General features: G+C 33.2%; 3 protein-coding genes across 3 annotated transcripts; all 3 read right to left on the reverse strand.

Annotated features, from left to right (window-relative positions):
- Positions 1-1,334: 1,334 nt before the first annotated feature.
- On the reverse strand, positions 1,335-2,152 carry LOC100786519 (uncharacterized). The gene has a single exon (NM_001253173.2). It carries the CDS (start codon positions 2,109-2,111, stop codon positions 1,776-1,778), a length of 336 nt encoding a protein of 111 aa, NP_001240102.1. The 5' UTR covers positions 2,112-2,152; the 3' UTR covers positions 1,335-1,775.
- Positions 2,153-4,404: 2,252 nt separating this feature from the next.
- Positions 4,405-7,313, reverse strand: LOC100787062 (uncharacterized). The gene is made up of 2 exons (XM_003524993.5): positions 6,762-7,313; positions 4,405-5,957 (listed from the first exon to the last, which is right to left on the reverse strand). The coding sequence occupies exons 1-2, from the start codon at positions 6,840-6,842 to the stop codon at positions 4,863-4,865; spliced, it is 1,176 nt and encodes a 391-aa protein (XP_003525041.1). The 5' UTR covers positions 6,843-7,313; the 3' UTR covers positions 4,405-4,862.
- Positions 7,314-11,411: 4,098 nt separating this feature from the next.
- Positions 11,412-12,991, reverse strand: LOC100794092 (putative clathrin assembly protein At4g40080). Its single transcript, XM_003524208.5, has one exon. The coding sequence runs from the start codon at positions 12,593-12,595 to the stop codon at positions 11,636-11,638; it is 960 nt and encodes a 319-aa protein (XP_003524256.1). The 5' UTR covers positions 12,596-12,991; the 3' UTR covers positions 11,412-11,635.
- Positions 12,992-15,074: the final 2,083 nt, after the last annotated feature.

Consider the following 15,074-nt stretch of genomic DNA (forward strand, 5'->3'; position numbering starts at 1 on the left):
TTATAATATAATTATATTTAACATAATACTAAATATTTAAAAATTATTATTTTTATTTATATAAATAAATATACAATGATATATATATATATATATATATATATATATATATATATATATATATATATATATATATATATAATTTTAAGAAGTTGCACGGATTCAAAGTCTAGTTATCAATAAGTTCAAATACTATATGTTCGATTACAAGTAAGCCATATTCCTTGAATAAAAATTTTCTTTTCTTCAATGATACTCCATCTTTGAACACATATTAAAAGATGGATTTTTTTAAATAGAATGATGACCCGGAAAGTTCGCAATAACTCTTTGCTTTAATTTCCTTTCCTTTAACGATTTTAAGTAATAAAAGAAAGTACAATATTGTCCACAAAGAAAAGTACTAAATAAACGACTTAGATTTACGTCAAATCTAATCTTCTCTGTATTTTTCTAATTTTTTAATCAATACTATTTATTTAAACAATGCCACCATTCTGCATCAACTTTCGCACAATTCATGGATTTTTTGCTATTTAAAATATTTTTTAACTTGTTTATGGAAAAAATTTATTTAAAATAATTTGTTTTAAAATATTACGATCTTAAGTTTGTGAACAGGTACTAATATTTATCAAATAAATATTTAATTGAACAATTTATCCAAGCAAGTGTTGTAATTCAGTGGGTATTCCAAAGGCAAGAGTCTTACATTATCTAGTTATACATTATTTATTTGTTTATGTTTCAATTTGTTTTTAAGAATTTTAAAGTGACCAGTAAAAGTACGGGACTCCCAGACATTAATTTGGGGCTTGATGTAATGCGATAATATGTCTCACATAGAACATCTTTATCTAAAAACAGTTCATTTTTCCAAAACTCCTCTTCTCCCTTCCTTTCTATGTTCTTGGGTTGAAAAATTACTCTTGCCAGCAAGTTCAGATTTTAATATATATTGTGCAATTACTATAACTGATGCAGATGACATCATAACATATTGCATGATTAGGGATCTACGAGAAAAATAACATATCATAAACAACACATATGAATACGTTAGAGAAGATTGTTTCCTTGAAATATATTTCTACCAACTCAAATCTGAAGACTGGTAAAAAAACTGAAGATTGGCGTATTTCGGTCGAATGATAATACCAAACATGATAAACTAATTAATTTCTAAACGCTGAACATATATATATATTTTTCTGAGATGAAATTTTCAAACAGGTCCTAATTAATTATTTAGAACCAATTGTACTTGGAATTTATTTAGAACACAATTTTATATAACGTATCATTGCTTGTTTGCATTCTTTCTACATAACATATACTGAAATAGGGTGAAATCTATAGCAACAACCCATTATAACTATATATAAGACAATTGACAGAGAGGACTGAAGCAAATACAACACGCCATATGAGTGTAAGGCCTTGTGCATTTATTTAGGTGGAATAAAGATAGAGAAAAGAAAAAACAGTAAATTAATTAAGCTCCTGAGTAGTACTTCAGTTGTAGATTATTTATGATTTGTGACATGAGATGTGGGTAATATGGCTACGAGTCAATTTGATGCCATTTTAAAAGGGGAGCTAAAAAAATTGAGGGATGAATTATTCGTAAAACTTTATCATAGAAGTCTCACCCCAAAATCTTTTAACCATTTTAAGGGGGTACACCAAATTAACCATACACAATACATATGTAACAATGCACATAATGCCCCTATGATATAATAATAGAAATATATATATACAACAGAGGCTCATTAGGCACCCCTTGTTGACATGAGCCTGGCTAATTCCATCCTCGTATGCTCATACTGAATAAACGCCTCAGCCTCTTGGTCCACACTTTTGTAAGCACTATGATTCCATAACCTGGTACTTTCGTAACCTTGTTGACGAGCCTCAACGTTGGATTCTACTTCGGCTATAGAGTCCTGCTCATAGTTGGTTCTGAATGCCACATGACCCTTCTTGTGATGATGATGCCTAGGACTATGATATGTAGCCTCTACTGGGGGGTCGTACACTTGGTACTCGTCTGAGGGGCTTCGCCACCCGTAGTAATTGTTGTTCCTATTGTAGTTTTGGTATGCCATTTCTAATTATAAACTTTGAGGGTGTTGAGCTAGGTTGTGGTGTTGCTTCATCTTAATTTCAGCTACTATTTATAGTTTTTATTATTCCATGATGATAAGAAAGAATTTAATTCTTCTCTCTCTCTTCGGCATGCAAAAGGATATTCGGAGAAGGAGGAGATATTTCATATTTCTGCATGGAGCTAGCATCCAATTCGGTATCTTTCTTATTGTTCAAAAATTCCAACGCCATCATCATTTAACCAACTTTAATTTGTTCCAAGATATATAGCGCAACTCGGATGAAATTCGATTCACGAATTAATTGATAAATTGGTGATCATGTACAAAAGTTTTTTTTTTAAAAAAAATCCCGCTTTCTTGTGCAATTTGGAATTTTATTTTAGTGGCATGACCAACACTTCAGAAACTGACGTCTGTAATAGTTCATTATTTATTAACTTCAGAAACAAAATAATATTATTCAATGTCCGTAGTCATGTATCTCTGTGGCTATATTCCTTACTTTTTTGTTGAAAAGATAGAGTGGGATAAAAAAATAAGAAAAAGAGTTTTAATCTCAATATTTTACTTTTTTAAAAAAACTGAAAAGAAAAGAAAAAGTGTATATATAAAACATGATAAAAACGTGTACAGATAAGATCTCATGCAATTGTAAAATAATTAGAGATGCTCCTAATCTATAAAGGACGACTTAATAACGTAAACAAAAAAAGGATGACTTAATTAAAAAAATAATGAAAGGATAAAATAATTTTTTACTCACTGTAAATATATAAAAGTACATATTTTTTTATTTTAGTTTCTAAAAACATGTTTAGTATTTAGTCTTTCACTTTTTTAAAAATGTGGAAATTTGATCACTTTGATGTATTTCATTAATTATTGAGTTTTTCTTAAGCGTTCAGGGATCAAAACCTATAATCACAAAAGGATAAAGTTATCTATCAATGTAATTTTCTTTTAAAGTCATATTAAAATCTCACTATTAATAAAAAAAGTTAAGTTTGATTCCTAATTTGCGGAGGAAATTAAATGGCATATTAATATTCCTTTTCTCAACTACAAAGCATTTGGGTTGGACCAGTAAGGTTAATCTTCTTGTTAGCTTTTGTGTTGGGCCTTAACCCCTCCTTAGTTCTGAAATATATATTCAAGTGTTGCACCTAAATGGACTAGTAAAAGCCAGATTAAACTAGTTGGTTTGACCAGTTGGACAATTGGTCCCTCATTTGGCCAGAGTGACCCTTGGAATTAGTCCTCATAAAAACTAGCCAAATACTCAGTGAACTAGTGAATAACTGATAATTGACCAGAACTGGGGGTTCATCGATTTTATTCTTCTATCCAAACTCCAAAGTAAAACCTTTTTCCTAAACTCTGATAGAGGCAAGCTTTTAGGTTCCTTTAGAGGACAATGGAGAATAAATGCTAGTGGAAGTTGGCTAAGTGACATGAGTCATATGTTGACCAAAGAAATCAATGAAGAATGAAGGAGGTTTTGTGGGAATGGGAGGAAGAAGATTTCAGTAGCTGAATCATGTTGTGTGTGAATGCTGTAGAGCTTATGGTCCCCAAGATCACTTCTATTCTTATAGCAAACTCATTATCTTTTTGTTACATTTGTTTCTTTTTTTGGTACAACAAACTCATTATTTAATTATAAATTAAATTAAATAAATAAATATAATTAATTTTCTCTTATATTGTGAATTAAAGAACTCATATTAGAAAGTGAAATTGTCACTCTCAATCAAACATACTTAATATTCTATTTTTTTCCTTCTTTAGAAAATTGTAATAGAAAACCTACCATCGACCCTATATAAAATGAAAAAGAACCCAAAGGGAAACTGAACAAATATCTAGTCCGACACGATTTGGTTTTCAACAAAAGAACTTCATTGATGATACATGCACATGTCTTGTTGTTAACTGGTTAAAATTAGTCTAATAGAAGACTTTAGGACTAGAAAATAAGATGAATAAGTGCTAAATCCCTAGGTATCTAAACTACCGTCTAACGAAAAACCTCAGTAAATAGCACATCCCCACGCTTTATTGCATATTGTCTAAATCAGTAAAATAATTTAATAAAGCAAAATCAATGTTGGTAGATTCCAACAGATTCCAAATCGGGAATTTCCATTCTACAGAGGGAAAAGGAAATAAGATAAAATAAAGCAAGATAAGTCGCGCCCGAGTAATATCAGATATTGGAACGGCATCTAATTGAAAGCAACCAAACTATATTTATATAATGCAAAGAACTGAGTCAGCACTGTTATGAATATAGACCAACCAATCGGATTAGATATTTGCATAAATAAAGAATAATTAGAAAATAAATTGGTCTGCAGAACAAAACTTCCCAAACAGGAAAAAGTGGGGAATTTTAAACTAGTCTCGTATATCCGGGGATCAATCACCCTAATACTAAATAAACACATTTCATGAAGGCAAGCCCGTTCTCAAAACAGCAGTTTCAGTCCTCATCAGTAGAGATGTTGCTCCCCTTGAATGAAAGTCCAGCTCTAAATTATATACAGAATTCCCCCAAGATCAAAGAATTTATCTGAAATTAATTAATTCCCAAAGAATATCTCACTGGACAATGACACAGCTTACAGCTATACGAGTGACATACAATCATCACAACCTCAGTTAAAAACCTCCGAGAGAGGAGAGTCACTTGAGCTGTACAAGCTAGAAGCTCAGAAACAAGCCAGTATCATAAATGACTTTCCAAGATCATCTCTCTCTCTTGCAATTTCCAGGTAAAAGAAATTTATACTTGTCAGAATTTTCCAGAAGAAAAGCAGGAAGATGAACTGCAGAATAGGAATGGGGTATTGGTCCCATTTTACCAATGATATCCCTGAAAGTGTACTCCTCCGGCAGCATATCAAATAAATCGGTCCCTTTGCAGATTACCTTCTGAATTCTTTCAGGATTTAAATAGTGAGAGAACCTGACTCTATCATAATGGCTGTAGGCTTTCATCTTGAAAATGAAATCGCTGATTCGGCGGAAGCAAAAGCTACAATGCCATCCAGCATCTGCCAATATGTCATCAGACTGGCGATAATGTGCATACCTCGTCTTCCCAGTCTCATACCTGTGAATTGAAGCCCTCCAGCTCTTATCATCCACACGAAATTCAAATGAATAGAGATAATTTTTCAGCTGCAGATGAAGGATTGAGGGTACTTCATCACACCACCTCAGGAGGTTAATAGTGTGAGCACTTGGTATCTCATCCACATCAGACATAATCAACAAGTCATCATCAGTAATACCAGCTATCTTCAGGAGCTGGTCCAATGCTACACGCTGATACGCCTCTTCAACAAATGGGTTTTCTCCTTTCTTAAATCTCCCACCAATGGTCCCATAAGTTAACCGCGGCTCAACAAATTTGAACTGCTCCCTATTGCTATTGAAAACCAGAGCCTTAGGCAATCCGGTGAAGGTAGAATTTGACTCAAGGACAACAAATTCAGTTATGTAAGGGTACAATTCTTTCCAGCGCAAGGTTAGTATTTCCAGCTCATTACTAAACAACACAGCATCATAAACACGTCGAGGGTACTCCCGGACTCCCCATCCATGAAGCCTGCAGAGATTCTCCATGGTGACATTTTCGTTATAGTAATGAGGGATGACATTGAAAGGCTTGGGTGCTTTTTCCCATAGTGGCCGCAGAAAGTAGGAGATCTTCTGCCCATGTATATAGAATCCAAAGACACACATTGGGATAACAGCAAACATGAATATGTAGGTTTTCACATCCAAACCCCGCAGAATGCAGCGAATTCGTGACATACCTGATACTTGACTTGATTCCTGCAAAATTAAGGAACAGACATATAACTAAACTGTAAAAATCCAGCTTCAAGAATGAAAAATCATGAAATAAATATCCAATGCAGCTTCTTTAAATCATACACAATCTTATCAAAAACCCAATGCTCCTCTCTCTGTATTGGGGAAAATTTTCAAGCATCATATAACTTAAATCCCCAATTTAATCATAAAGCCAAAAGCTGTATCATGAAGAAAAAAGAAACCATGCCCCGAAAAAACCCCAAATTGCAAGCTCTTCATGCGAGAAACCTTGCATCCATTCAAATCCAATTATGGCTACAACATAAACGAGACTCCTTTCCCTCCCAAACGAATCCCCCAAAAAATAGGAACAAGAAGGAAAAAAAAGGGTGTCTTCGTTTGCGTTCACTTACAAGCCACAAAAAATACCTCGGCAGGTTTCCTAAAATTAGAAAAATAAAAATAAAAAAATAACAAAAAACACAACCTTATCCCATATCTAAATTCAGATCACGAAAATCTCGTTCACACACCAATTTTTTTTTTTTTTTAAAAGAAATAGCAAACAAACAACACCTAAAAAGAGCAAATCTAGGACAAAAGTTTCATCACAATCCAGTGATAGATTACATGACAAACCACATAAACAGTTTTCTATGGAAAAACCATTCAAAATGACTTTTTTTTTGTTTTCTCTCCAAAATAACGAAATCCACAAATTAAATAGGCGAACCGAAGCCACAGCTGAAAGATTAACTTACATCGACACCACATAAACGGAAAAGTAACATTTAATAAAAAAAAAAATTATGGATGATATACCTGACCACAAACATTGGTGCACAAATCATCGCTCTTCTTACAACAGTAATTGCCTCCAGTCTCGCCCATCATCCACCACATTTCGGCGTGTGTTTCACAGTCCAACGTACAAATGAATCAAAACAAAACCAGATCGCGACCACACAGTCGCAAAACGAATCGCCGTTTGAAATCTTAGTGTATAAGCAAAGAAACGCGTTGTCGTTAAAACACAGCAGAGGAAGCAAAATCCGAGGTGGTTTATATGTTTGTTCACACGAGGAACAGTAATTAGTAAATAGCCTCTCTGTATGTTGGAATGGGTGGCAGTTGTCGTCTCCACACAGCTAGCTATGGAACTGATAAGAAAAAAAGTTCCGTTACAAGATTGGGGATTCCACTTTCTCTCTGCTAATTTCTTTCTTTATATTCTCTGTCCCGCTTTTGCTTATAAATAAAGTCTTGGCCTTTACTTTTACTGAGTCTCTCTTCTCCACGCGTTGTTGTGCGTATTGAGTATTGACTCGCTCGCGACAACTGGTTCGGTTCTCTGCTAATACGTGTTATTATTTCATCTAATACGGAAACAAGAGGGTATTTATTCCCTTGGAATTTTCATATTTTCCCAGACCACACTACACGTGGCAGCCAGCGAATGTGTGCCCAGTTTTGCTTTTTTATATTTAACACAAAATATTCGTTACACAAACAAACACTTTCTCTAATTCATTTCTTTTTTATATGTTGTTTTTGTTACTACAACTTTTACAATCATACTATTTATTGTTGGTTATTAAAACTTATAATAAAAAAAAATAACTCTTAATATTTTGTTCATTGGTGAAAGCGTTATCTAATATGTTTTAAGGACAAAAATAAAAAATAATTTTATAAAATACTAAATTGTAAGAAAAAATGTATTTAAAATAAAAAATAAAAAAGTGTTATATTCGAAACTCGAAAGAATGAAGAATGTATACAAGTGACATTTGTCTTGGTTACATTACACTTGATGATCAAAGCGAAGAGTATTGTTACGCGTAAGTTTCCGGGTAATGGAAGCGGGAATGACGACGTCCTCGTTAGAGGAGATTGTAAAAGAAAGCGGCAAAGGTCGATGTTATTGTGATGATGTTAAAGAGGTTTTATTTGGGAGCATTAAGTTAAGCCAACTATGACTAATGAGGGAATTGACAAGTATGCATGTGGAAGAGGACCACGTTAGGAGTGGGGCCCGTTTAGCAATGATGTGGGCCCCCACCACGAGCTTGTCGCTTACCGTTGACTCTTGCTAAATAAGTCCCCCCTTTCTTCTAACTAAAATTGTTACTATCCATTATATCTTTTTCTACACCCCCCCACGAATGTGTTCTTCCTTTAACCCTGACACTCACACTACAATTCCTAGCACCAGGCCAAGACCAACTGCCTCAACCAGTCCAAAGCCTCCTTTCCAAGAGCATGATTTCGGCGTGTGAAGCCCTCAAGCCCTTCCACATCATTGTCAACGCCGTTGAAGAGGTTCACAGTGGGAGTGGTTTGCTACAGACATAGTATATGTTTCTATAGTTATCAAACAGTTGATTTTTTATTTTTTTTAGTGAAAATGAATAATAATCTATTATTATTATTATTATTATTATTATTACATAATTTTGATGTATCCATTAAATTTACATATAATATTTAACAAAAATATTTACATAGTTGTAAAATAAAATATCACGTCAATATTCATGTTAAATATTGAATGTCTAGTCAATAAATAAATTAAACTGCTCTATAAAAAGTTAAAGAACAATAAAATATTGTCAATAAAAATATTTAATTTTAAAAAAATGGAGCTCTATTACAAGCTACTACTTACCAAGACTCAAAATTTAACAGTTTTGTACTTGTCACATGTTAGAAATCATCGTATATTTTATCGAAAACATCACCTTATTTAATAATTTTTAATCTTGTATCCATTTATAATTAAATAAAAACCTAAAAATATTTACTAAACCAATATATTTAAATTAAATTATGTTTTAAACTACACCGTATGTTTTACTTTTTATCCTTCCAAATTGGGTAAGGATGAAACAACTTACAAAATTATATGGGTTTGTTTGGCACTTGTATACTAAAATCTTATTCTTGAACTTATAACACATAGGCACGATATTGTTTGTCTCATCCATGAGGTAGATATAGGAAATTAACATGTTGAGCCACTTGCATGCGAGGCTAAAGGAAGAAAAATATATTAATGAGTTAAAAATATAAATTTTATAGACGAAAATATTACATCATTTGCGATGCACTCTTCTGTTCTTCTTTTTTACCGATAAATTATAACCCAACTACTTATTAATAGCATATAGCTTACCCAGTGTATTAATAACTTTACAGCACTTGTATAATAATAGTATTAACGGACTACGTATTATATTCCAATATCATCCCCTTCAGATATACGACAATGCAAATGGCATAACAATTATACACTACACATGTGGGAAACCGAGGAACGATTCCACCTAGCAAATTGACAATTAACGAGTCTACCACGATCAAGATCCGAACAACTTACTAATTTGAATCGCTTAATTTATAATATTCAAATGATCGTTGAGTTAGTTCAAAATTGATGGTATACTTTATGAGTGAGCATATAAGCTTCCTTGTCTGGGGTTAAAGGTTATTTATCCAAAATATTTTAGTGTGTAATTTGTCTTTTTAATTTAATGTTAAGGTTTTATTTCACTTTATGTTTCAGTACATTTTTTTGGATTTTCAAGAATAGTTTTTTATATCATGATTTTATTTTTGTCTATGATTTTTAGGGATGTGACTACGAGAAAATGAGTTAGAATAGGACATGTTTTTCTTAAGTCTGGTTTGAGCTACTTTATACTTATATAATTTAATCTTGGATCTATTATTTGTCACAAGTCTATTTTTATAAGTTAGGTTTGATGTATTAGCTTATTTAAATGCATGTTTTATTTTAAGAAATGTAAAAAGAAATTATTATATAATAATAAAATTATTATGCATTGAACTATTAAAGTGTGAACCAACGACTTGTATGTTATTCTTATTTACTTTTTTGTTTATTTAACAAAGTCATAAATTTTTATTAAAAATAATAAGATAATTTTAAACAAAAAGATATGATAAAAACTTATCTAATGCATACAAACATTATATGTAATGGGTTATCAAAACTTTATAAGCCTCACTAAAAGTAAATAACCTAATAATATTTTTATTAAAATAATATTGTTGCTAATCAAGCCCAACCCGTCAAATTTAATAAATTTTTTTAAAGCTTATAACCTTACCTATTTAATTAAAAATGTTTTTTTTCTAAAAGCTCGTGACAAAAAAAAATATAAAAGGGGTATATTATTAGTTAATGGGGGTATATTTATCAATACCCATTAAGCAAAACCTTTTATTTTGATGGACCATTAATATTTGTATTGAACCCATCACAACTTACATATGACACTTATATTCTACGACTGCATCCTGCACCTCCCAATTTTTAAAAAACTCCAACCTACTTCTATCTTCTGTACAACCTACTTCTATCTTCTTCCCCTTCTTTCTTCTGTATACCCTACCATTTGTTATTCTCTTCTTCCTGCAATGCACTCGCTTTCTAGTTCTTCTCTTTTTCTCTAGAAGTCTTCTTCTAACTCTCGACGCTAGAGGTTCCAGCTCTAACTCTCCACGCCATATACGTTTCAACGTCACTGTTGTGGACATTGGCTTTTCGGAATGTTTTTTTTTTTTTTAAATGACCGTTCCGGAAACTTTTTTTGAGAACACGTATTCCGTAAGCAATTCCTTTGGAATAATTGTTCTCACCAAATCATCCTTCATAGTTACATAGTATTGAATCGAGGAAACACATTTCCAAACAAAATACTCTTCGGCCGTACTTTTTAACAGATGTTCAAAACTCTTAATATAAAAACTAAACACAACGCACACACGTCTCGTCGCCCTAGCTTCTTTTAGGCCTCAATAGTGTTCAATGGCCAAATTCTGACATACTCCGTATAACATATCCAATCGGACCAATCCTATATCTTGAACACTTCGACCATGCCCATGGAATCATGGTTGGTGGCACTTTATAATGCCTATTTATTTCATAACCATCTGAATGGTATAACACACTAGCTAACACCAGTCATGTGGTGCTGTGCTATTGTCTTTATTTTTTAGCTGGGGTAGCCTGTTTATTTATGAAAATTTAAAAGATAGATACAACCTCGCCTTCAAGGCATACGGAGTAGAAGGGAGAAAGAAAAATTAAAAGATGAAAATATAATTAATGATGTGATATTACGATAGAGACAAAAAGAAAGAAAAATAAGGTACAAAGAAACTGATAAATGCACGAACGAATGGTTATTTTCATTTATTTATACCGGTTTGTTGCATATTGCGGGGATCCAGAAGTTACAACTCATTTTGTTAGGCTTATGCTGAACAAGTTGGTAGTCACAACTCACAACTCAACTCATGTTATGCCCCTTCTAATCAATTAAAAACAAGCAGATATCTTTGTGAGTGTTTGAAAAATAAAAAAAAATAAAAAAAAGCTGGGATCTAGAGTGCACCTGCTGCTCCCAATGAAAGATTCCTCTCGAATACTACTACTCATCATTTCCTCTATATATTTTCTTTTGATTCAACACAACACATGGCAACAATTTTGTTCCTTATCACAAACCTTACAATAATTGAAATCACATGCAATCCTAATTACAAAAAACCTATCCCCAACCCCCCGAAATCATATCATAACAAGAGAAAATGGTAAACAAAAAAAAAAAAAAAAAGAGTTTGTTTAATTGGTTTGTGATAGTATTTACACTGACATAAAAATGCTACATGAACCTCCCGGAGGGAAAGCGGAGAAAGTGAGGAGAATTGAGAAGGCGAGAAGAAAAGCGATCCGATTGACTCAGCCTTAATTTGAGAGTTTCCCTTCTCAACTTAGCCTCTTCTCTACAGAGCTGAATCCCTGCTTTGTCCTTAACCTCTCTAACCAAATCCCAGAATCTAAGTTGTCTTGCCCCATCCATCATCTCTTGGCACTGCTCCAACCTCTTCAAACAACAAACCAATTCCACCGCTTCCCCAAACTTCAACCCTCCCAACCTCTCCTTAAACTCACTCACCCTCACGCCCACCTCAACTTGCGCCACTCCCCAATCCTCACGCGCCAGTTTCACAATCTCCTCCACTAACCTGTTCCCGTTGGGCTCGGGCCTCTTGCAAATCCCTTCCACCAAAGCCACCAGGGAGTTAAACTCGGTCAACAAGTCCGCGTTGGCGACACCCGACACCCTGTCCTCGCTGTCGGTCGAGGTTCCGAGGAAGAATCCCAGGATCCTGGAAGTGCATAAGAGCTGCTCGATGTGCTGCGCGAACCATCTGACCCAGGACGAGAGTTCCCATGATGTGGGGTCGGTGTTGTGTCGGAAGTTGGAGAGGTTGAGGTAGTTTCTGCCCCCTGCGGAGGGGTACACGGAGAGCTGGTCCTGGAGGATGAAGCTGCCGTGGTGGATGATGTGGTGGACGGCGATCAGGCACTTCAGGGCCACGGCAGCGTTGTTGGTCCCCTGAAGGCGGTCCATCAGGACCTCCACGGCGGCAGAAGCGGTGGCGCGTGAGCCGTCGCCCGAGGAGAGGAGCGTGGCCAGGTGCTTGCGCGTGGGGGGCGTGGAGGAGTCGTGGCTGGTGGCGCGTAGGAGGGAGAGCGTGGTGCGTTTGGATAACAACGCCGCCTTGCTCTGCGATGCTTTGTCCTTGATGATCCCAATTAGATTGGTGAGTTTTGTCATGTTTATGTCGCGTGTTTAAAGATAAACACTACTCGTGCATGGTGTTTGGAAAAATGAAAATTTTGATGGTGGAAAGTGGAAAGGGAGCGTTCGGCGTTGGCCCTGGGAAATGGCATTAAAGCCCAACCCAATGTGGGATATATGATTATGAAATGATGTTGCCTTCTCTGCTATAATGGCTATTTTATTTTTATGCCTTGTTCACATTTGCGCATGTTCAATCGAGTGGTTGATGACTTGATGGCTCTAGAACAGTGCGTATACACACTTACGTTTTTCATTTTTTTTTCTTAACTCTGAAAAAAGAAATCATCATTAATCCAAGTTCAATGAAATATGTAAATAAAATTCAATTTAAAATTATTTCCCTCAAATATTAAATTTAGATATTATTTAAATAATTTCATCTTAATTTTAACATATTAACTACTTCACTTCAATCATTTGGTTACCGTCGTCTTTTTTTTTTCTTTTTGATAAATGGGTATAGTGATTTTCTTTACATGTTTTGACAGGATACGTAATTATTAGTAGTATTGTTTTTTGTAGGAACTAGTAAGTAATCGTGCATAATGTATAGATAAAAAATCCAATGCAAAATACATAAAATTAATATGAGTTAACTACATATACGTGTTTGATTACCTATCATTTACACACTTAGCTTGTGAATTCAACCATTCTTTTTAACCGTGTTAGATCGCACTAGTTAAAAACAAATAAATTAAAAAATAATAAATTAATGATTAATATTTATGATTATTATAATTGTAAATTCTTTTTTTAAGAATTATAATTGCGAGTGTTATTTTGAAAGTATTTGACCAATTGTTATAATTTTAGGGATTAAATTAATTAGAATTTACAATTTTAGATGTTATCTTCTCATTTTACAATTTTTAGGAAACAATTAAAACGAACATTATAATTTCTGAAACTAAATTGATAATTACTCTACAATAATAGTACTTTCTAAATTAACATCCCAAATTAAATAACTTGCTTCCCAACTTCCTCCAAAGTTTACAGGTCCATAACGGCTAGATATGCCTTTTATTTTCTTTTCTATCTTTCCATAACTTGCCATGAGTTTCTGTGGGAAAAAAAAAAAAACTTGCCACGAGTCTAATATTATTTTTTTTAACAACATTTGTCATGAAGCTTCGAAAGGTCACACAGTACGTAATATGTTATTGTATTGCTTTGGTATTGAAATTTATGACCTGTTGATATTGATATTGAAAATTGTATATTATATTGGATATTGGATAGCAGATTAAAAAAATGTAACGAGGGATGAGAAACAGTTGACCAGTAGTTTCTTGACTTTCATCTAAAACTAATCTAATAATGGTAGACTTTTAAAAGGATTAGAAGAATAACGATTGATTGTCCATATGCTACTAAATATACACAAGCAGTGCCAATTGAAAGGTTCATCTATTCAATTGGATTACGTTGAAAGAGTGAATGTAATTCAATTTTATTGGTATTATTTTATTTTATCATTGAATTAATTTGATTTTAAATTTTAGTAATTTTATTCAATTGAAGTTAAAAATACGATTGTTTTTGGGCATCGCATCTCATTGAAGGAGTTCCACTAATTAATCTATGGTTTTGTGTTTTCTAATAATTTAGACTAATTCCATAAAAAAAATTAGACTAATGGCAAGAGAGTGTATTAGGTTGGGAATTTTGGAGTATTTCAAAAGGCTCATGTCCCCTATTACTAAGTTTAATACTTTTTTTATAGTGTTTATATATCAATTTGTTTTAAGGTCTTCTAGACAACAAAGTAAGAAACATGGGCTTGCACACATGAGATTGAGTTAAGTGGATATGATGTGGTGTAAATTGTCTAATTTGTCCCTTTACGGGCACAAGAATGAGTTTATTTTACAGTTTAAAAAATTATTTTCAGAGATTAGTTTTAATTTTGCTTACCTTCAACCAAAAAGAAAGCATAAGCTTATCACCACCCTTGACCCTCCCCAAAACAAACATATAGGATTACTTTGTATTTGGAGGAAGAATTTGAAAATTTTTAGAAAATTTAAATACATAATATTTTAATTGTCTTGATTTAAATTTCTTGTATTTTAATTTTTTTTATTTGGATAAAGTAATTCAATTTCAATGAAATTCAAATTTTTATCTTTAAATATTTATTTAAAATTAAAATTTCAATATCGAACAAAAATAAATATTAGTCATTTTTTAAATGCTTAAATATTCAAAATAATTTTAATGCAAAAAAATATTTAAAAATTAATTTTTTAATATTTAATAATTAAATAATCAAAATAATTTTAATGCTAAACAATTTTAAATCTTACCCAATATTCTTGTATTAACACGCCTCCTCATCTTCTTCTCCTTTGTTCAGTCTCCTCATCTTCTGCATCCACCACACTTGCGTTCCTCACCTTCTGCCCTCACCTTCCGCATCCACCACACTTGCGTTCCTCACCTCCCT

Source organism: Glycine max, chromosome 5 (assembly GCF_000004515.6).
Source record: "Glycine max cultivar Williams 82 chromosome 5, Glycine_max_v4.0, whole genome shotgun sequence".
In the NCBI taxonomy this organism is placed as follows: Eukaryota; Viridiplantae; Streptophyta; class Magnoliopsida; order Fabales; family Fabaceae; genus Glycine; species Glycine max.

Bases quoted from the DNA above. Each gene is read 5' to 3' on its own strand.
- LOC100786519 (NM_001253173.2), bottom strand. From the start codon at position 2,111: ATGGCATACCAAAACTACAATAGGAACAACAATTACTACGGGTGGCGA.
- LOC100787062 (XM_003524993.5), bottom strand. From the start codon at position 6,842: ATGTGGTGGATGATGGGCGAGACTGGAGGCAATTACTGTTGTAAGAAG. The intron at 5,958-6,761 runs GTATATCATCCA...TTAATTTTGCAG, and splicing joins GCACCAATGTTTGTGGTCAG to GAATCAAGTCAAGTATCAGG.
- LOC100794092 (XM_003524208.5), bottom strand. From the start codon at position 12,595: ATGACAAAACTCACCAATCTAATTGGGATCATCAAGGACAAAGCATCG.